The 22,868-nt window shown below is 44.8% G+C and overlaps 1 protein-coding gene and 1 long non-coding RNA gene across 4 annotated transcripts in view; both read right to left on the reverse strand.

Moving 5' to 3' along the window:
- AFF3 (ALF transcription elongation factor 3) overlaps positions 1-22,868 on the reverse strand; it is a 388,206-nt gene that overhangs the window by 44,552 nt on the left and 320,786 nt on the right. For all 3 annotated transcript variants that reach the window (XM_077343516.1, XM_077343514.1, XM_077343515.1), the window contains exon 9: positions 1,837-2,002. In XM_077343516.1, the coding sequence (XP_077199631.1) occupies positions 1,837-2,002 (166 nt within the window). The remainder of the gene's footprint in view (positions 1-1,836; positions 2,003-22,868) is intronic.
- Positions 19,752-21,961, reverse strand: LOC143840238 (uncharacterized). Its single transcript, XR_013232080.1, has 4 exons — positions 21,217-21,961; positions 20,969-21,029; positions 20,574-20,641; positions 19,752-20,353 (listed from the first exon to the last, which is right to left on the reverse strand). It is a non-coding gene; the product is annotated as an uncharacterized LOC143840238 (long non-coding RNA).

The following is a 22,868-nucleotide window of genomic DNA, read 5'->3' on the forward strand; positions in this document are numbered from 1 at the left end:
AACAGTGATCATAACAGGAATTCGCATCACAAGGGTTCTGTTCAGAGGGCCATTGATTGCCTGATAAATCTGATATTTTATAAGGATACACCATGTCAACATTCTGTACTATGCAAATGACACTGTCATCACAAGGTTATCTAGTTTTTTTTTCATTCATAGAAAGCTCAATGACATCATTTCCCAGTATTATTTTTGTGGCTTAATGCAACATCTTTGATAGGGACAAGATGCTCTACAGCAGGCATAGAAAAATGTGCAAGAGGTCAAATGGCAGCCCAGAAGCAATTAATACATTACTGCATGGTATGCAGTACATCTCCTCTGCAGCAGGAAATGGGCATTGGAAGAGCAGATGCAGAAGGGAGGCAAGGGTCAAGGGGGAAAGTCTCTCTGTGTGGGAGAAGACAGGTAAAGAATACAGAAGCTTATGTTAATCTGCAGTTCAAGGAATATGATATTCCATTTTATGACAGTTTGTGGCTGACAAGCTTGCTTATATGAAAATCTGCAGTGGTCAGTTCGGAGAGTGAATCTGGCAGAATTCTTTCTCAAAATAGGCTGATTAGATGTCACGAAAAGCATGCTCTGTCTAGATTATTTTTAAACACTGCCAGTTTGTGTGTAAAAAGAAGAGAGAGCTCCTTCATTCACTGTGTTAACTGGCAGGGTCACTTGAGCTTTACAGATTGATTTTTTAAAAGTTCAGTTCTCTTTGGGGCTATTTGTGGTGGTGAGGTCAAAACTACCTGATCTGTTTCGTTGAGTTTAATTGAACTTGTATACTGCCGCTCGCTGCGTACAAACGAGACACCACATGGCAGTAGCCCGTTATGCGAAAAACAAATGCAAAGGGCCTCTGTGTGGCAGGTGTAGTATATGAGGTATTTCTGATTTTTCCTGTCCACCCCCTGCCATATCCACCGTTTTATATTCCAAGCATCCCCCTTATTTGTTTCTGAGTTAAGCCTCCATATAGTTGGCAAGATGTACTCTCTTGGTTGGGCATTCATGGACAGGAGATAACCATATTGAAGGAAGAGGCCCTGTCAAGGCTGTAAGCCCATTAGCATGATGTAAGCCCATTAGCATACTCAATGTATGTAATTGCAGATACAAAACAGAAAATTTTATTTCCTTACTCATGAACCTGTGTGAGTGGGACGAGTGTGAGTTTGCGTCTTTGTGGCTGTAAGCAAGTGCTGGGCCCTAGCCCTGTTACAGCCAGTCAAGGGCCTCAGATCAATTAACTGGATACATTTTTTTCTCTTTCAGCATGATTCTTTTGTCTTTATTTTTCCCTCTCTATAAAAGGGGTGCCAGCTCCAGGTTGGGAAAATCTTGGGTACTTTTGGGGTGGAGTCTTGCAGGGGTTGGGGGAGGGGATGGACTTCAATGTGGGAATGTTGCCATACAGACCACCTACTAAGCAGCCATTTCGCCAGGGGAACTGATTCCTGTTGCCTGGAGACGAGCTGTAATTCTGGGCTGGCATCCCTACTCAACAGGCCCGTGGATTACGGTAGGCTGGGAGAGAGTGACTGGCCTAAAGTCAACCAGTCACTTTGTGACTGAATAGGGATTTGGATGTAGGTCTGTCTGGCCTTAGTCTAGCTCTCTAACTGCTACGGCATAGCTATACTCCTATCCAAAATGAATGACATTCTGTGCATTATCCCCAATAGTTACTAGTTTCTGGAAGGAGTTTTTATCCCGGACGGGGCCCGCCCTAACTCCTCCCCACTTGCCCTTACTGCTTTATTTAATCCGCTCGGCAGGAGCGGGTTAAAGATGTAAAAATTCTTCTATCCAAGCATTGAAAATTGATGCCCTTACCTCTCGGTTGGAGTAAAGAGAAGATTTGTTGCAGTCACTCTCAGCAGAGCTGCTTTCGCTCTCTGAGTCCGATTCTGAACTGCTCTCGGATTCACTGGAGCTGCTGCTGCTGGAGCATTTGCTGGAGACCCCCAAGATTCGGCAACTGGTCTGCTGCACAACAGGACTGTCACAACGCAATGAAGCAAAAGAGAACATGTTACGTTAGATCAAAGGACATGTTTAGCTTGTCCTGTTTGCCAAGTTACTTATTGTAGCAAAATACCTAAACAGAAAAGGTCCAAATCTTTAACTCACATCTTTACACATCTTTAACTCACAATTGCTAAGAAGATATTTATTTTTGACTACTATTGTTCTTTTGTGAATATTTGATGATTTTACAGGAAACAGCCTAAGGCAGGGGTAGTCAACCTGTGGTCCTCCAGATGTCCATGGACTACAATTCCCATGAGCGTTTGCTGGCAGGGGCTCATGGGAATTGTAGTCCATGGACATCTGGAGGACCACAGGTTGACTACCCCTGGCCTAAGGTAAGGATTGGCAAATAGCGGTCCAAACTCGGAAACCAGATACAAGTTGCTCATTTCAGTTAATACATAGAAGTAATGATTGGCATACTGGGGAAGGCACTGGCAAACCACCCCGTATTGAGTCTGCCATGAAACCGCTGGAGGGCATCACCCCAAGGGTCAGGCATGACTCGGTGCTTGCACAGGGGATACCTTTACCTTTACCTTTAATGATTGGCACACAGCTTCCAAGTCATATCAACTGTGTTTACGAGGCAATAAACGTGGAATACTGTATGTGCTAGGCTTGCCAACCTCCAGGTGGTGGCTGGAGTTCTCCCACTGTTACAACAGTTCTCCAGGCAACAGATATCAATTGGCCATTTTGGAAGCTGGACTCTATGGCATTATGCCCTAAACCCCATCCTCCCCTTAGGCTCCATCTCCAAAGTCTATAGGTATTTCCGAGTCATGAACTTGCAAGCCTAGTGTGTTCTCTATGACCATTTCCTTTTCCGGTTAACAGAAAACATTAATATCAGACAATCATGTAATAATCATGCCAGGTAAAAACATGCACATTAGTTCTCTATCCAGTTGCATGCTTCCTGAGCTCAGCTGCCAGGATGCTAGATGGTGAGTTACATGGCATGTACTATTCTTTGTCTTAACTAGCAATGTGAGCATACATTATTAGTAGCATAGTGCCACCCACCCATGGCCTTAACAGAAGAGTGCTGCTTAACCTTATGAGGAGAGATGCCAACATGTCAGCTATCCTTATACTATTATAAGGAAATTGCAGTTGCGTTTCTATCGTTTCCCACAGGTTTCCGGTCTCGGCAAAAATCGCTAGCCAGGAAACGATATTGCCGAGCTGTGTCCCGCCCCTGGCCGTCAAGCAGCCAATGGGTGGCCGTTATCATGCTCCCAAACAGCCCCTTTCCCTTTAAGGAAGGTTTTTTAAAAAAACAAACAAACCACACACACATTGCAAAGAATCTGCGTTGATTTGTTGCAACGGAGAGACCCATCCAGCTAGCAGGTGGTGTTTGAGCTGCTGTTTCATCATTGCCACGCTCCCCCCGAGTGAAAAAAAAATACTTCCCCCCCTCACGGGCGCGATTTTTGTTCGAAAATAGTGTGAAAAATAAAGGGAAAATAAACTAGCAAACGGGCCTCTGTGTTGCTTGTGCTTGGTGACTTTAAACAGAGGGACTGTAGCCGGGGAAGCCTCGCTGGGTAAACGAAGGCTTGCTGGTGCGTTGATCTCCGCTCACTCGGACAAAAAAAAATGGCAATTGCTTTGCCGGAAGATCAGAGGAGAGAGCCAGGGGGAGGGACTTTGCAGAAACCGCAACAATGGTAACGCACAGAACTTTTCCGCTAGTGTTGCAGATTGGTTGCAGGAGTGTAGCGCTTTCCGGAGGGTGAATCCACTTTTTGGGATTTCCCTGAAAGCGCTACAACGAAGCGCCTTTTGCGGATCAGTTTCAGGAGTGTTGCAGATTGTCAACGACGATGTGCATAATGGCAAAACTGTAGCGATTTCAATTTGTAACCATTGTGCTATTTTGGACGAGTGCAGAATGGCCCCTGGAATTGACGGCATGGGGAGAACACTGAAGGAGAAATCATCTCAAGTTAGGATTGCCACCCATTCTCCCCACCCTGCAACCTGAGACTGATGGAGGACAGAAAGCATGTCAGGGGCAAGTTCTTTCAGGGCAACTGTTTTGCCCTCCCCTTGCCTCAACCTGGGCCAGGGCCTTTCCATTCCTGGATTCCACCTGGTGGAATGAGCTCCCTCAAGAGCTGAGGGCTCTGTTGGAGCTTGCACAGTTCTGCAGGGCCTATAAAATGGAGCCCTTCCACCAGGTTTTTGGATGAATCCAGGGCCTAAGATCATTCCAGAACCCCATCTAACATATGGCCATTCGGAGGGGAGGGTTAAGGAGTTTCCCATTCATCTTGTTGCTCCATTGGGGGGGGGGATAGGTTTTATGGAGGTTTCATGGTTTTATTCTGTAGCCTACCACAAGTCTGGATAAATGGTGGGATATAAATTTTAATAATAAGAACAACAATAACAACAATAATAAACATAACAAGTAGATGCTCTTTAATGCAGTGATCCCCAACCTTTTTCTGGCAAGCGACTGGGGGAGAAGGCGCGCTGGCAGGCGCAAACGCACAGGTACGGCAGCTCCGCACTTGCGTGCTTGTGCCCGCCAGCGCCCGCGCCTCCCCCCCGCAGCGCGGCACTCGCTGTGCTGGGGACCAGGAGCTATTAGCCACCGAAGTGACGGATTGCTCCCGGGCCCCAGCGCAGCAAACGCCGTGCTGCAGGGGGGAGGCGCAGGCACCTGCGTGATGGCGGATGCAAACGTGCAGGTGTGGCATCTCCGTGCTTGTGAGTTTGCACCCATGCCTCCTCCATAGAATCATAGAATCATAGAGTTGGAAGGGGCCATACAGGCCATCTAGTCCAAACCCCTGCTCAACGCAGGATTAGCCCTAAGCATCCTAAAGCATCCAAGAAAAGTGTGTATCCAACCTTTGCTTGAAGACTGCCAGTGAGGGGGAGCTCACCACCTCCTTAGGCAGCCTATTCCACTGCTGAACTACTCTGACTGTGAAAAACTTTTTCCTGATATCTAGCCTATATCGTTGTACTTGAAGTTTAAACCCATTACTGCGTGTCCTCTCCTCTGCAGCCAGCAGAAACAGCATCCTGCCCTCCTCCAAGTGACAACCTTTCAAATAGTTAAAGAGGGCCATCATGTCCCCTCTCAACCTCCTTTTCTCCAGGCTGAACATTCCCAAGTCCCTCAACCTATCTTCATAGGGCTTGGTCCCTTGGCCCCAGATCATCTTCATCGCTCTCCTCTGTACCCTTTCAATTTTATCGACGTCCTTCTTGAAGTGAGGCCTCCAGAACTGCATACAGTACTCCAGGTGTGGTCTGACCAGTGCCGTATACAATGGGACTATGACATCTTGTGATTTTGATGTGATGCCCCTATGCCTCTCGACAACCTCTCTATCCATGTTATCCTGCCACCCAGACACTATCCTTTGGTTACGGCCATCTCTAGATGTGCCTAAACACTTTGACCTGTGGGAAAAAACAGATGTAAAATAGGCACTAAGCCTTTCTGCTTTCTCTGCATCTTTCGTTAGAGTTTGTCCATCCGCACCCAACAGTGGGCCTATTGCCTCCTTTACTTTACGTCTGCTCCTCACATAACTGAAAAATCTTTTCTTGTTACAATGGGCTTCCCTGGCCAATCTTAGCTCACTCTCAGCTTTGGCCTTTCTGATGATTGATCTACAGTGCCTAGTAACCTGTAGGTACTCTTCTTTAGAGCTCTGTCCTTCCCTCCATTTCCTGAACATTTTCCTTTTCTTTCTTAGTTCCTCTTGAAGTTCTCTGTTCATCCAAATAGGCTTCTTAGAGCTCCTGCAGTGTTTTCGTCTTTCTGGGATAGTCATTGATTGAGCATGCAATAGCTCTTGTTTGAGTAGCGCCCACCCTTCACATGCTCCCTTCCCTTCCAGCATTCTCGTCCATGGTATGACACTCATCATGTCTCTGAGTTTATTAAAGTTTGCCCTACGAAAATCCAACATCCGCGTCTGGCTACAAGCTTCCTTGGCTCCCCATCTCAAAAGGAATTCTATGAGGACATGGTCACTTCCCCCTAGGGTCCCCACCTCCTTCACCTCATCCACCAACTCTTGCCTGTTGGTCAGTATTAAGTCCAGTATGGCTGAAACTCTTGTGGGTTCATCTACCATTTGATAAATGAAATTGTCGGCCAGGCAGGTCAGAAAGTTGCATGACTGAGGACGCTTCGCAGAGTTTGTTTCCCAGCATACATCTGGGAAATTGAAGTCACCCATGATGACAAGGTCCTGCCGCTTGGATATTTTCTCAAGCTGCTCACGAAGTGCAGCATCCACATCCTCTCGTTGGTCAGGCGGTCGGTAGCAGACACCAACCACCACACTGTTTGTTTTCCCCTCGCTTATTTTCACCCAGATGCTTTCCACTGTAGATATGCTCTCCTTCACTAGAATTTCCTGACAGGTAAGCCCTTTCCTCACATACAGTGCCACTCCTCCACCTCTTCGATCTATTCTGTTTTTTTCTGAACAGTTCATATCCATCCACCATTACATTCCAGTCATGAGAATCATTCCACCATGTTTCTGTGATGCCTACTAGATCATACCTTTCCATCAGCATGAGAAGTTCCAGCTCTTCCTTTTTATTGCCCATGCTTCGGGCATTAGTATAAAGACATCTGAATCCTTTTACTTTTGGTTCCCTATGAGCTGGCCTTGCCGGTTGGGCTGCCTCCGATCGTTTTCCTTCCATACACTCCCTATGTTGATCGTCTCCTTCCCCTAGTGGCTTTAGTTTAAAGCTCTCCTGATGAATCTCCCCAGGTTCCTGCCAAACACATTCTTCCCCAGTTTCGATAAGTGCAGTCCATCAGGTGCTAGTAGGCCTTCCTCAAGAAAGCCTATCCCATGGTCCCAGAAACCAAATCTCTCCTGCCGGCACCAACTATGCAGCCAGTGATTCACCTCCATTATCTTCGTCTCCCGACGCATTCCTCTTCCCTTGACAGGCAAGACTGAAGAGAATACCACTTGTGCCCCCATTTGCTTGAGCTTCCTCCCCAGATCTTGATAGTCTTTTTTAATAGGAGCGATGGTATTCAGGGACATGTCATTCGTTCCCACATGAACCATCACAAATGGGTAGCGATCCGTAGATTTGAGGAGTTTGGGCAGCCTTTCTGAAACATCTTTAATTTTCGCCCCTGGCATGCAACACACCTCTCGAGTTAGGGGGTCGGGCCCAGCCACATGGCGATCCATTCCTCTTAGCAGGGAGTCTCCAGTTACCAGTACTCTCCTTTTTTATTTCTTCTCAACTCCATTTCCTTCTGTCCCCGTGGCCTCTTCCCTTTGTCTTAGAGTTTGTTTTGGGACCTCTTCCCTTGTTGACCCTTGCACCTCCTCTGCAAGTGCCTGAAATCTATTCTGGAGCTCCAAAGGCCCCGAGAACTGTCTCGCCCTTCGCCGTTCAGTCTTTTTCCGAACTGCCTGCAGAGGCTCCCTATTGTGGTCAATCTCCTTATCATCTTCAGGACTGGTTGTATTCTCTTTATTCCAAGTTGCAGAGCTCTGGATTATGAACTCCTCCCCTTTCTTACTTTGGGTCAGAGTAATAATTCTGTTTTCTAATCCCCTAATCTGTTTTCTAATCCCCTAATCACTCCCCTGCAGTGCGGCAATCACTGCGCTGGGGCCCGGGAGTGATCAGCCACCAAAGCATCCAATCGCTCCCGGTGCATCGAGCGCCGCACCACGGGGGAGAGGGAGGCGTGGGTGCTGCTGCGCCAGTGAGGGGGGGGAGGCTCCTTGGCCTGGTACCGTTCCATGGCCCAGGGGTTGGGGAAGACTGCTTTAATGGACACTGCAAGCATTCTCTAGTTTTCACCATCTACAGGGTAACTTTCAAACTATACTGAAACTTCAAGAGGAACTAAGAACGAAAAGGGAAATGTTCAGGAAATGGAGGAAAGGACAGAGCTCTAAAGAAGAGTACCTACAGGTTACTAGGCACTGTAGATCAATCATCAGAAAGGCCAAAGCTGAGAGTGAGCTAAGATTGGCCAGGGAAGCCCACAGTAACAAGAAAAGATTTTTCAGTTATGTGAGGAGCAAACGTTAAGTAAAAGAGGCAATAGGCCCACTGTTGGGTGCGGATGGACAAACTCTAACAGAGGATGCAGAGAAAGCAGAAAGGCTCAGTGCCTATTTTACATTTGTTTTTTCCCACAGGTCACACATTAGGCACATGTAGAGATGGCAGTAGCCAAGAGATAGTGTCTGGGTGGCAGGTTGACATGGACAGAGAGGTTGTCGAGAGGCATTTAGCTGTACTGGATGAGTTCAAATCCCCTAGGTCGGATGAAATGCACCCGAGAGTGCTCAAAGAATTTTCCAGAGAACTTGCACAACCCTTGTCCATCATCTTTGGTAGCGATCCCCAATCTGTGGGCTGTGGACCACATGTGGTCCATTGACTAATTGGAGGTGGGCCGCGAAGGATGACTTCTCCCCCCCCAGCCCTTTACTTCATCCCCCCTGGCCCTTTACAACACACTTTGGGTGTCATTGTCTCCCATCACTCCCAGATGGGACTATCTCGTTGCAGAGAAACAAGCTCAGGGTTCCCACTGATTTGTCATTGTCTTGAGTTAAAATTTCCATGAAAATAAAATGTTCCTTATGTTCATTGTTGTCGCGTGTCTGTATCTTATTTTGAAGGGATGTTTAAACATTACCATAGCGATCAGAGAGCGTTAGGGCAGTGGTTGAGAGTAGAGGAGTAAACTACCCCCCCACACTGGGCCTCAGTAAAATTGTCAAGTGTTGAGTGGTCCCCGGTGATAAAAAGGTTGGGGACCACTGATCTTCTGAACCTCTTTAAGGACTGGATATGTTCCGGAGGACTGGAAGAGAGCAAACGTTATTCCGATCTTCAAAAAAGGGAGGAAGGATGACCCAGACTCACTACAGACCAGTGAGTCTGATCTCTGTTCTGGGTAAGATAATGGAGCAGATATTAAAGGGAGCGATCTGCAAACATCTGGAGGACAATTTGGTGATCCAAGGAAGTCAGCATGGATTTGTCTCCAACAGGTCCTGTCAGACCAACCTGGTTTCCTTTTTTGACCAAGTGACAGGTTTGCTGGATCGTGGAAATTCGGTTGATGTCGTTTACTTGGATTTTAGTAAAGCTTTTGATAAGGTTCCCCATGATGTTCTGATGGATAAGTTGAAGGACTGTAATATGGATTTTCAGATCATTAGGTGGATAGGGAATTGGTTAGAGAACTGCACTCAAAGAGTTGTTGTCAATGGTGTTTCATCAGACTGGAGGGAGGTGAGTAGCGGGGTACCTCAGGGCTCGGTGCTCGGTCCGGTACTTTTAAACATATTTATTAATGATCTAGATGAGGGGGTGGAGGGACTACTCATCAAGTTTGCTGATGACACCAAATTGGGAGGACTGGCAAATACTTCGGAAGATAGAGACAGAGTTCAACGAGATCTGAACACAATGGAAAAATGGGCAAATGAGAACAGGATGCAATTTAATAAAGAAGTGTAAAGTTCTGCATCTGGGTCAGAAAAATGAAAAGCATACCTACTGGATGGGGGATACGCTTATAGGTAACACTGTGTGTGAATGAGACCTTGGGGTACTTGTGGCTTGTAAACTAAACATGAGCAGGCAGTGTAATGCAGCGGTAAAAAAGGCAAATGCCATTTTGGGCTGTATCAACAGGGGCATCACATCAAAATCACAAGATGTCATAGTCCCACTGTATATGGCACTGGCCAGACCACACCTGGAGTACTGTGTGCGGTTCTGAAGGCCTCACTTCAAGAAGGACGTAGATAAAATGAAAGGGTACAGAGGAGAGCGATGAGGATGATCTAGGGCCAAGGGACCAAGCCCTATGAAGATAGGTTGAGGGACTTGGGAATGTTCAGCCTGGAGAAAAGGAGGTTGAGAGGGGACATGATAGCTCTCTTTAAGTATCTGAAATTTGGAGGAGGGCAGGATGCTGTTCCCATTGGCTGCAGAGGAAAGGACACGCAGTAATGGGTTTAAACTACAAGTACAACAATATAGGCTAGATATCAGGAAAAAAATTTCACAGTCAGAGTAGTTCAGCAGTGGAATAGGCTGCCTACGGAGGTGGTGAGCTCCCCCTCACTGGCAGTCTTCAAGCAAAGGTTGGATACACACTTTTCTTGGATGCTTTAGGATGCTTTGGGCTGATCCTGCGTTGAGCAGGGGGTTGGACTAGATGGCCTGTATGACCCCTTCCAATTCTATGATTCTATGAAACAATTGACTACAAACAGCTATAGGTTTGGATCCAGACTAAATTTTCCACTATAGATGGGGGGGGGGAGTAAGTTCCACCAACTGCAGACTCCCAGCTTGACTCTTATACCATTCCAGATCTCCCGGTATCCAAGGAACAGCATTTTAGGGAGATCAATGAGCTGCAGCCAGGGGAGGAAGGAGAGATCTGTTCAACTGACTAAAGTGCCTTCATTTATCACGGAGAAAAACCAATGGTAATGATTTGCTGGAATCCCATATAATGCGTAGTATTTTACAATAAGAACTCAACACAGCTCTTCATTTGAACATCTAGATCATACTTTCAAATCTCCTCAATTGTACCAGACAACAAATGCTAAATTAATGTTATTTCATTAGCCAAGAGTCCTCAGTTGCAACATGGCAATTACATTTTGATTTTGCAAATACATGGGCATATGTTTAAGTCTGAGTAATTCTTCTATAGACAAAATACAGAAACCTCTACATATATATTTTTAGTGTGTGCAAAATCAAAATGTGTTAATATTTATAATACTCTGCTATAGTCCTGAATATTTGAAAGGCAGTGTCTAGTTAAGTTTCCAGTTTATTTCCTGTGCAACTGAGGGGTGTTCTCTGCAGTAAAGTACATAATTTGCTCTGCTTTTAAATTACTCTCTACCTCTTATTGGGAGCCTCTTGTGGCGCAGAGTGGTAAGGCAGCCGTCTGAAAGCTTTGCCCATGAGGCTGGGAGTTCGATCCCAGCAGCCGGCTCAAGGTTGACTCAGCCTTCCATCCTTCCGAGGTGGGTAAAATGAGTACCCAGCTTGCTGGGGGGTAAACGGTAATGACTGGGGAAGGCACTGGCAAACCACCCCGTATTGAGTCTGCCAAGAAAACGCTAGAGGGCGTCACTCCAAGGGTCAGACATGACCCGGTGCTTGCACAGGGGATACCTTTACCTTTACCTTTACCTCTTCCCAGGGTAAAATATTCTGAATATTAATAAATATCATTGACAGGCAATGCTCCTAATATTTAACATTAATATCTTTATAAATTCTATTATGTTTATTCTGTTCCTATACTCAGAGTGGTATAATCCTAAATTTTTCAGATCTTTTTAAACTGCTAAGATCCTCACATACCCATCCTAAACACATTTACAGCTCACGTGGAAGTAAATATGCTTTCGATTTATGCTTTCCTTGTTATTGCTCAAGCTGAACTATACGTACCCAGATTTTCATGTCTTTTCCCCATAGTGGTTAATATTTATTGCTCTTTTGTGAACTATATTCAGTTTGCTTATTAATTCTAGATAGAGGAACTTCTCTAACGGGATGTACAGAGAAGGCAACAGGTTTACTCATGGTATGGACATGTGGGTTTCAGCCATAGTTACATAAGCTGGATGGAATTTTTGATGGTAAAATTCTGTTCCTCTATGAAACTCCTCTGGGGAAGGCACTGGCACTGGGGAAGGCTCTGGCAAACCACCCCGTATTGAGTCTGTCATGAAAACGCTAGAGGGCGTCACCCCAAGGGTCAGACATGACCCGGTGCTTGCACAGGGGATACCTTTACCTTTACCTATGAAACTCCTCTCTCAGAATAACCACGTTCACCTTCTTAAATTAGCATATTCTAACTAAACATTGCACTTATTTTTCCAAGGGATGCAAGGCTTTTATATTCTCCCCAGTGCATTTAACTTTCTCACTAGCAACAAAGCCCGTTGTATCTAACAATACAATGGGTGCTAGGCCCCCTCTTCCCCGTCCCGGGCAGGCCAGCCAAGCCCTCGCCCCCCACGACTCCCAAACGCTTGCTGAGGCCTCTGCAGGCCTCAGTGGGCCTGTTCAGGGAGAAGGGGAAAGCGCTGGGGGGGACAGCCTGTTCCCTCCGCACCCCAGGCAGCCCTGCCAAGGCTGTGATTGGAGCTGTTGGGGGCAGTGGGAGCACTGGTGGGGGCTCCCTCTCTCCTCCCTCCTTCTCCACCCCCACTCCCCCAGTGGCAACCCCCCACTCCCACTCCCCCAGCTGCAATCCCCCCTGCCAGCTCCATCATAATCAATTGTTAATTATTAATTTAATTATTTGCAGTTTCCTCAAAATTAGCGCTGATCCTAGATTTAATCGGACTGGGCAAATGATGTTATGCAACATGCCCACCACCAGCTTTACCTCATGAGAAGTAAATAGGGGCAGGAATCAGGAGACTCGGTTGACATTGTTCCTGGAACTTTTACGCTGGTCCTGTGAAACCATTTGTCACAGGCAACCAGGTTTTGCAGATTAGGCTTTCAGAAATTATCCACTTCAGGTCCTGCTTTTTGACATGTAAGATGAGAGTGTTCATGACCTGGATCCTATCATCTTTCCAGTGGCACACAGAGAAGTGCCTGCTGCAGCCTGACCCCCCTCCCCCCCAATGGGCTGCCTTATTCATGACATAGCCCTTTCAGGGGTCAAAGATGCTGCTGGGGGAAGGGCAAGGAGGGGAACAATCCACTTCCTCCTGTAGAAAACTGACCTGCATTTTTCATTTCATTTGCCAAGATTATTATCCACCTGCTAGATAAAAGGGCTAACAGAAAAATGCAGTTCTTCTGTTCTTAAATGAAATGCACATCTCATATCCGTGCTGGCCTCTTCTTTTCCACAGCAAATGCCAAGACAAGGATAGATTATGCCCTTGTGGCAGATAAGCACAATTCCCATAGCAGCATGGTCTAATTTAAAAACGGTGGCCTTAATTCTCAATTGCTTTTGCTGAAAGTCAGATGATTAAAATGCCATTTTCTTGGGAAACATCTTCTAAAATACAGCTTGCCAGACTCCTTATGGGGAAAAAAAGCTGTTGGTTTTAATTGATAGAGGGATGGGGAAGAGGGGGAATTTCAGCAGACGAACCTTTGTCATACCATGCAGCAATGGTACAAGAGGCTGTGTATATCAGAATTCTCATTGCAAACACAAGAGCCAATAAAAGCACAGGTTCTTCTGGAACCTAAAAGGTTAACAAGCCCTCTTCTAAACAGAACCTGATAGCTGATTATCACTTTTGTTTGCTGCAACTTCTGGGCATGTTCTGGGGTCTCAAGCATATTACTCCACTTTACCTAATGAGAGGATTAGTAATGGGAACCATAATGAGATAAAGGTTGGTTAGGTTCTCTTTGCAATATGTAACACTTTTGCTAAAATAGTGCATTTCACAGTCCCACCTTTGCCAAGCACAACGAAGCCAGTTTGGTGTAGTAGTCAGGAGCGTGGACTTCTAATCTGGCAAACCGGGTTTGATTCCCCGGTCCTCCACATGCAACCAGCTGGGTGACCTTGGGCTCGCCACAGCACTGATAAAGCTGTTCTGACTGAGCAGTAATATCAGGGCTCTCTCAGCCTCACCCCACAGGGTGTCTGTTGTGGGAAAGGGGAAAGGGAAGGTGACTGTAAGCTACTTTGAGACTCCTGGGATTGAAAAGCAGCATATAAGAACCAGCTCTTTTTCTTCTTCTACTGCCTCAGACAACAGAGCTCACAGACTCCACCTAGAGTTTAAATCGTCCTTGGAGATCCTTAAATACTATTTCTGCTGACAGGACAAGTGCGATCCAATAATGCAAACCTCAGGTAAATCAGCTTTCCTCACATAACCAGGTGCACGCTGTACAATGCTCAGAAATCTAATTGCCATAGTATTATGCTAGCTTTAAAAAACAACAACAACCCTGAACGCACTACTAAAAATAAAACCTTAACAAGCTTACAAACACCCACAAAGGAAATTCAGTTTAATACTTTGAGAGACCTCTATTGCTTGTAATTGGAAGAAGCAATATAAAAATAACTCCCACCTTCACATACACAAAAAAACCCCATTGTAAACACTAGAGAAATACAGAAGGAAGGAGTCCATGCAAGTAGCACTACTGCCAGAATGGGGAAAAATTATTATAATTAATAACAGCATTACCAGAGTAAATAGCTCTCTCCAAGGACTTGAGCGCCTGGCTATGTGAGATGAAAGAGTGTTAGAAACCTGGAGCTGCATTAACTTCAGGATGAAGTGATTACTCAGCCGGCCGACAGCTGTGCTGGGAGGCCTGGTGCCAGATTCCAGTGTATGCTTGCGCTGGCTGCCAAGTGTTTGCTTGTCACACCAGATAAATGGAACATCAGCAGTGTTTTATTTGACCTGCTCACAAGAAAAATAAAGCAACTCTGACTTTCTCGTTGTGTTTGCCGTTGACCTTGCATCAGCTGAGTATGAACCGCTAAGGCTCCCCGCTCTGAACAAGTTAACTCTTTATGGGAAGGGCCTCGAAAAATCGCTTTCTTTCCTGGGTTCTCTGGAAAGCAAAATTAGTCAAAGACATAAAGAAAACAGACTGTCAGGCTCTGAGCTTCTTGTTTGCTGAAGTGAACAGCAAACGGCCTTGCCAGTTCTAGTGAACAATCCTATATATTTTTTTCCAGATAAGTCCCACTGATTTCTGCTTATTCTCTAATTGCAGCCGATCTTAATGCTGCAGAGAATTGGACTGCCACTGTACTTAAGATTGCAGCCCAATCCTATGCATGTTTATTAAGAAGAAATTCACACTCTGTCTAGTGGGGCTTTCATCCAAGGACTCCCATAGCATAATTGGGTCCCTAATTACAAGTGGCATCTGTGAATGCATTGAAGAAAGATGCAGTTTGAGAAATGTATTGTGAGAATAGGGGCACGCAGCATGCTGCCTAAGCGACTGAGTGACACTTTCTCTACTTCTGTGTACTTTGTGTGTCATCGCAATGCTAAGTTCCATATTTACCAGCATGGATGTCCTTCTGGAAGAGCAGAAGGCAGCAGCCGGTTCAGTGACATTTACAATTACATTTGCAAAAAAGGTCAAGTCAATTTCAGCAATCAGCACAGTTTCAATAAGACCAAGTTAAGGGCTCAAGAAATCAACTTCTGGGATGTGCTAAAAATTACAGATGTTACCAAGTGTTGTGACAACCCTGATCTGATTATGAAAGTTTGAATTTTGTTTATGGTTCCTCCACATGTGGAACGGAACTATGGTTGTCCTTTTTTCCTGCCCATGTTAATAACATTCCATGGAGATGTTGCTGTTCAGATGGATGCCATTTTAAGCCAGCTGTATATTAAATACTGTAAAAACAACTAGGGGCCTTTATAAAATAGCACCAAAATGCTGCAAAAGAAACTAAACCTTAATCTGCTAATGAAAACAGGCAGGAAGAAAATGGCCATCCTTACCATCCACAAAATTAAATAACAAACAAGTACATATTTCTAAATCCCCTAGCCAAAAGCTGCTCCCAGTCCAGGTTGATGAATGGTGGTAGAACAGGAACAAAAGCTCGAAATATCTTTCAGTTTTAATTCCAAAAGGTGTAATTAATTCAGGGCAAGAGGGACTGATATGAAATGGAGATGAGTATTACCAGCTGGACAAATTTGTATTATATCGATTTTTTAAAATGTCAGTCTTAACTGTCTTACCTAAATCTGCATAGAATTAGAACTCTGCAAACCAACTCTAGACATGTTTACTGAGTAATGTTCCCTATTTTCTCTGAGGGTTTGCACTCCTAAGCCTGAAACCACAAGAAGCTGTGACAAAAAGTATAGAGCAAAAGTAATAGCATATAAAACTTAAAAACAAGGGAGGGAGAGTGGGATGTGCAAAGAGGATTGCATGGCAGAGCCCAGGACACGGGGCTTTAAATTGGGGAGAGTGGATCCACCAAAGCATGTACCTGCCAGGTCTGCCCCCAAGCCCCACCCCAATGGGGCACAATTCCCAGTCACAGGACTGTACTGAACCAATCCAAAGGGAATGGCTACTGAAGATTTGGGAGACAACAAAGATAGTAATTTAACAGTTTTCAGGAGATCTAGAGTTTAATTACAAAATCTTGTGTAAAGACCAGTAATTCTGTATGTAATAAGAGTCATATATGCAAGATGATCTTTCTTTCAACATTTGTATCTACTGGACCCATCATTCCCTGTAAAGGTTTTACATTTGTTGTAGGATAACAGGAGGAAAGCCGCCTTCAGAATGGGCAGCACAAGTAACACCATTACCTAGGTGTAAACTGCACGGGGCTTTTATTCCAATCCCAGGTCGATTCAGTCCCTGCCGTCTACACAGAATATGATTTCCGTTTTGATTTTGGACGATTTAAATTTTCCTTCTGCAGCAAGGATTGATCCGGAGTGACCCTACCTTTATTGTGCGAAATCTTAGAGTGCTTTTAAACATCAATATTTTAAGATTCAGATTGAGAAAGCAGGCTGTTTTGAATCTGGGCTCTCCTCCGTGGTAGAGACGCCTGATTGGCCAAAGGTGCCCATGTGACAGGCTTGCCTTAAAGGAGAAGCCCCTAATTTCTCTCAACTTCTGTCAGTCTCTGATTTTTTTCTCCCTCCTCTGCCTTCTTCGATCCTCTGTTCCCCCCCCTCCTCCAAGAAAAGAAAGAGGCTCCTTACTTGGTTCCTCTCCCCCCCTTTCAAGAAAAGAAAAAGTCTTCCCCCCCCTTCTGAACTACCCTAACCACGTGCAGAACACTTGTTTCAATGGGGGGGGGGAGACCCGAGTTCAAATCGATCTGAATTCAACAGGATTGACAATAGAATAAACAAAGTAAGTGCAGACTCTGCCCCAATGAAACCTTTGGTTCCCCCACCTTCCTTGGAACCTAATATAAGATTCATTTGCAAGCTGATTTCTTAAAGCATTCTCAAAGTAATCCGCCAGGTGATTTTAATGCCTACCAACTGTAGTGTCTATCAACAAAAACGCGCTTTTGAGGTGTGGAATGGAGCTGTTCACTTTAATGTTGTTGTATCATTGTCTCAAGCCAACCTTAGCCTAAAAATAGAAATTGGAAAAGGAGTGCATGGGAACCAAGTAAGCACATTGTTTGTGGGAATACTGAGGTGGGAAAAAAACAACAATGCATAGGCAATCTCAGGGTTGGGCATTCAATCCACACTTACTCTGTAGATATGCCTTCTGAATCATAGAATCATAGAGTTGGAAGGGACCTCATGGGTCATCTAGTCCAATCCCCTGCACTATGCAGGACACTCACATCCCAATCGTTCATCTACTGTAACCTCCCACCCCTTTGCCTTCACAGAATCAGCCTCTCCGTCAGATGGCTATCTAGCCTCTGTTTAAAAATTTCCAATGATGGAGAACCCACCACCTCCCAAGGAAGCCTGTTCCACTGAGAAACCGCTCTGTCAGGAACTTCTTCCGGATGTTTCAGGCCTGTCTCTGCAGACCTGTGCTACACTCCTATATCCTTGTAACAGTCACGCTAAAATGGTGCCCGAAGAAGAGAGACCTTTTGACAAGACCATGAAGTGGAGGGTCTGTTGGCTATTCTGTTGTACAGTGGCCAGCATTACTAGGTAATGGCCAGTACACAGTTGGGAAACTTGTCTGTTTTTAGCAGAGTGGCCATTAGTCACTTTGTACTTGGCTAAAACCAAGCAATGCTGGTCCAGATTTAGGTCCAGATTTAAGTGGGTCAGAAATGGGTTTTTTTATTTTTTGATGCCATGGAAATGTAGGGATTGCTCCCCTCCAAAAGGCAAAGCTTCCCTAATTCTACAGTTCTGGGAGTAAAATGGATGCCTTAATTGGGAGGACGGGAGACACACTTGTAAGTACTCAATATGTACAGCATTTTACATCCTTTCTGGTAGCAGCTCTCTTACTATTTCTGTTTGTTCATTTACATTCTTGCATCTGTAGGGTGCCTAACCCATACTGCAGCAGAGACAGTAATGGCTGTTTATGAGTATACCCTATATTAAAAGTATTCACAGACTAATACCAGTTAGGCTTGGCTGCTTTGGAATGCCAAATGCGTTAAACATCTTTCCACTTCAGCATCCAGAATGCAAAATCTAATTTATTTACATGCTCCCCATCTTTGTGTTTACCCTACTATTGTCCCCAATTCAAGGCCAAAGAATGATATTTTTTTTTCCAATTAGCACTCACAGACAGAATAGGCAACACATCAAAACAAAGCATCTGTGCAAGCCAGTGCAGGATAAAGTTCCAGAGTCATTTGTGGACAGGAAATGAAGCACTGAACTTGAATTCTGGTGTACTACTAAGAGCTCCAGCTAGGAATCCTCTTCAGGGGGCTGCAACATAATAACAATATGCTATTATTATTATTATTATTATTATTATTATTATTATTATTATTATTATTATTATTATTATTATTATTATTAGATTTATTGCCCGCCCCTCCCTTGCGGCTCGCGGCGGGTTACAACATTCTAAAACCCCATAAAATCCATTAAAATCCAGTTAAAACAACTACAGTCCAGCAATTATTAGTTAGCAAGCTAACCCGGCAAGATTGGCTAATCCACTACCCTTTTCCCCTACTAGCAGGTGGAGAGGGGGTATTGGTGGTACCCATATCTATTCCCAATCCCAAGTCCCGAGGGGGCATAGATGTTAGCCTTGGTCTCAACCGTAAACCTGGCGGAAGAGCTCAGTCTTGCAGGCCCTGCGGAACGATGGAAGATCCCGCAGGGCCCGCAGCTCACCCGGGAGCTCATTCCACCAGGCAGGGGCCAGGACTGAAAAGGCCCTGGCCCTGGTCGAAGCCAGGCGTGCTTCCCTAGGGCCGGGAACAACCAACAAATTTTCTCCCGCAGAGCATAAGGCTCTGCGGGGGGCATAGGGCGATAGGCGGTCCCTCAGGTATGTGGGTCCCAACTCGCGTATAGCCTTAAAGGTTAGAACCAAAACCTTGAACCGGATCCGGGCAGCAACTGGCAACCAGTGCAGCTGCCTCAGCACCGGCTGGATGTGGGCCCTCCACGGTGTACCAGTTAGGACCCTAGCAGCTGCATTTTGCACTAGCTGAAGTTTCCGGATCAAAGACAAGGGAAAGCCCGCGTAGAGCGAGTTACAGAAATCTATTCTGGAGGTGACCGTTGCATGGATCACCGTGGCCAGGTGTTCGGGGGACAGGTAGGGCGCTAGTAGTCGGGCCTGGCGAAGCTGGAAAAATGCCTGGCCTGCTACTCTTTTGACCTGTGCCTCCAAGGTCAGGGAGGTATCAATGATCAATCTACATGCCCCTCATAGTAAAACCATCTACAAAAAATGGAGGGGGGGAGGAGAAACCAAAACAAGCTATTAATAGTACACACTGATTAAATAATGTATGTTGCAAACAATCTATAAATGGTTTAGTGGGGGCATAGTTCTACAAAACCTTCTAGTTTTCTAATTCTTTTGAAATGGATTTGGATTGCAAGAGTATTGTTTTTACATATCTTGTATGCCATGTTCATGGTCAAAAACGGTAATAAAATTGTTTTCTGATATTAATACTCACATTAATTCACCATTATTGATGTACTGGGGTTTTTTTTGAGGGGGGGTGAGATATAGCAGTGCATAGATCAGAAAGAACAAAATACTTTATTAAAACCACAGAAATTTATACATAAGGAATGGGAATACTTTGAAACATAATAAAAACAACCAAAAGGATTATCCATGCAATTAACAATATAGAAATGCCATTGCTATTATGGGGAGATAGGGGGCATTTCAGGCCCTTGGGTGCCCAAAACAGGCCTACTGCACTAGACTCTATTGGACTGGGCGACCTTGGAACAAATCACTTGGACCCTATGCTTGGCTTGCTGTTTGTCATTCAAAAAACAAAGGGAGTAGAACTGAATGGGGGTTTGGGCCAGGTGTGATGGGACACGATCTTGCTGCAGCTTCATCATAAATTCAACCAATGTTCTCAAAATGCTCAGAGCTGCTTCCATGACTGTAAAATTCTGCTGAAGAGCTTCTTGCATGGCCTGGCAGTCACATCTTCTCTAGCATCATCCCATGTCAGGAGTTGGCCTCATCGTGTCTATCCTCTTTGTGTCCCCAAGTAGACGCTCAGCCATACTGTACAGTCCTGACAAATGCCTCATCTTGGTCCTGGCATTGGGAAGACATGTTGCTGATGACAGCTCTGCCAGATTGAGCTATTCATTGGCACCTGAAAGATGTAATGCACAGGAGAACATTGATGGCATCAAGTGGGAACAGGTTGTCTGAACTGATAACCACCATAATGAAGATTATGGTATGACCTTTTGTCAGTCTCTCTCTCACACAGAATAACCCACTTCACTAGGACGCCATGTGGCTTAAAAGGAGAATCTTGCTAGCTGGTTTGTGTGCCCCCCCACAACCTGGAGATATAAAAATTCCCATACCTCTGCAGATATCCCTTGCTGGACTTGCAGAAGTGGGCTCACAGCCAAATTTCCTGCATCGTGGGATCCTGCAAGGACAGGATATGTGATAAATGATGCACATATGCATTAATCCTTCCCCCACACCTCTGATTTGGTCAGTACAAGAAAGGCAAGAATTTTGAATTAACCCAGAGTAGGCAGAGAGAAAAGTGAATGACACAGGCATTGGAGACGTTTTATGGAAAGCATGATGACCCCCGCAAACACACTCACAGCATTTTCCATACAGAACCATTCCTGCCAACTTGTCCCTCTCCCCTTTAAATAGCACAGAAAGGAATATCAAGCATCACAGGAACGTAATCATAGCCAGAGAGAAAACATTAAGATGAAGACCTGGTTGTTAAACTAACCTTGCCGCAGCTGAGGAGTTACCAGTAACTCCCAAGGTACCCACATAAGTGCTTTCCTTCCCTTTTGAGAAAACACATTAATGGTATGTGGAACAGCGTGGAATGAAGTTGCTCTTTCCAGTGTCTCACCCCATTTTCCCCCATGGTCCCCCTTCTTATCCCATTAATAAAGACAATGATGTATGTGTGCACAAATTTAAAAAACTGATACTAATGGTTTTATCAATAGTGGTTTTTCAGGAACTTACCAGAAAGGCTTTCCTCCTGTACATTTGTCTTGTCCTCATCCACCTCAACATTTCATGTTGTTGAGACTGTTCCCAGAATGCTCCACTGTGTTTTCTTGGAAAAGTGCAGTAGTAGATTGTACTAGGTGGAAATATACTATTAATTTAGAGCAATCTCAATATTACTTTCCATTACTTGGTGTTTATTGTCACAACGTCATGGGTTAATATGTCCCATGAGCCATCTTAGTTCCAAGGGAGGGGTGTCTTGTAAAACAGCATCCACCATTTGGAAATGGAGACTGCTCACCAACCTGTTTGGCTTAACATTCACATTCCATCAATGCAGAGAAATTCTTTGTGGGAGCACTCCCAGATCTGCTGATGTGGTGACCACCATCTTTTAGTACAACTACGATGCTTTGGTCTTGGTTCAGAGTTCCACAGCAATACAACTATGCCTATAACATGGCATCTGCTCCAATGCCTTCTCAAAGCTGTCTAGGTTCTGATGAAAGATGTGAAGTGTGTCCTGGATCTTCTCCTCACACATATTGTGTGCAAATCTAGGGTCTCGTTTTCTCACCAGGAGACCCTACACACTCTGACAGCCTTGATCTGCACAAATGTTATTAAATTTTTCAACTGCTCAAAGTGGCATTTCCCAGATATGTGTTTAAGGTGTCAAGGGTATGACCCAAGTAACTGCCTAAGGGCCTAATCTGATGGTGGGTGGTGGTGGTGGAGGAAGTATTCCTAAGGTGCCATGGCATGAAAAGCTGAGTCATATCTTTGGCTGGCTGCAGAGATTTTTCTTCAGTGGCCTCTCTGGTTGGCACCTTAACAGACACATACATCATCAGTATATTGAAATCAGTCCGATCATAGTAAAAATGAAGTTGACACATTTTGGATAGGTGCATTCGGCTACACTGATATAACAATATATTGATATAAATTGTGAGGGACAATGGCTGCTACTTAGGAAACACTAAAATGGTGATGAAGTGTGCAGCAGCATTTAAATACCATTAAACAGGTTTTGGTGTGTTTCTGAGGAAAACATCAGTGCAAAGTTGAGAAGGGAAAAAAAAGCTATGGTGAAACTGCTGATGAAGAATGGCTGACAAATGAAATTGTGTGGAGAAAATCCACTGCAGCTAGGAGACCACAGCAAAATTCCCATGTGGAAATCACTTCTATTTAACAGGCAGATGTGAGTTGTAGTTTCTCCTCAATTTCCACTTGTGTGGTACCTAATTTGGATTATGACCACAGTGCATATGAGCAACAGTTTAGAAGAAATCACAAATGCCTGCACTTACACAAGGGCACCTCAATCTCAAACCACTGGCTACAAGGAGGTTCCTTGTTGGGTCCACTCTAGAGCCCAAGAAATTAGCTAATGAATGTATGTATAGTCTCTTGAAGCCTCTTCCATTACTGGTACCATAGTGAGTACCATATATTTTGGACCTTTGCAAACACAATTACAGTGTGATTTTAGAAAGAGCTATGTGTGATATTTCATTTGTATCTTTCACATAAAGTAGCACCAAAAATATGCAGGAAGACATGCTAATATACTGAGGTCTTGTTGATTAAAAAAGGGTAGTGCAATACTTCAGTCCTGTTGATGCTATGACTACCTGGAATCAAAACTAGCAAGAGTA

Source organism: Paroedura picta, chromosome 6 (genome assembly GCF_049243985.1).
Source record: "Paroedura picta isolate Pp20150507F chromosome 6, Ppicta_v3.0, whole genome shotgun sequence".
NCBI lineage: Eukaryota > Metazoa > Chordata > Lepidosauria > Squamata > Gekkonidae > Paroedura > Paroedura picta.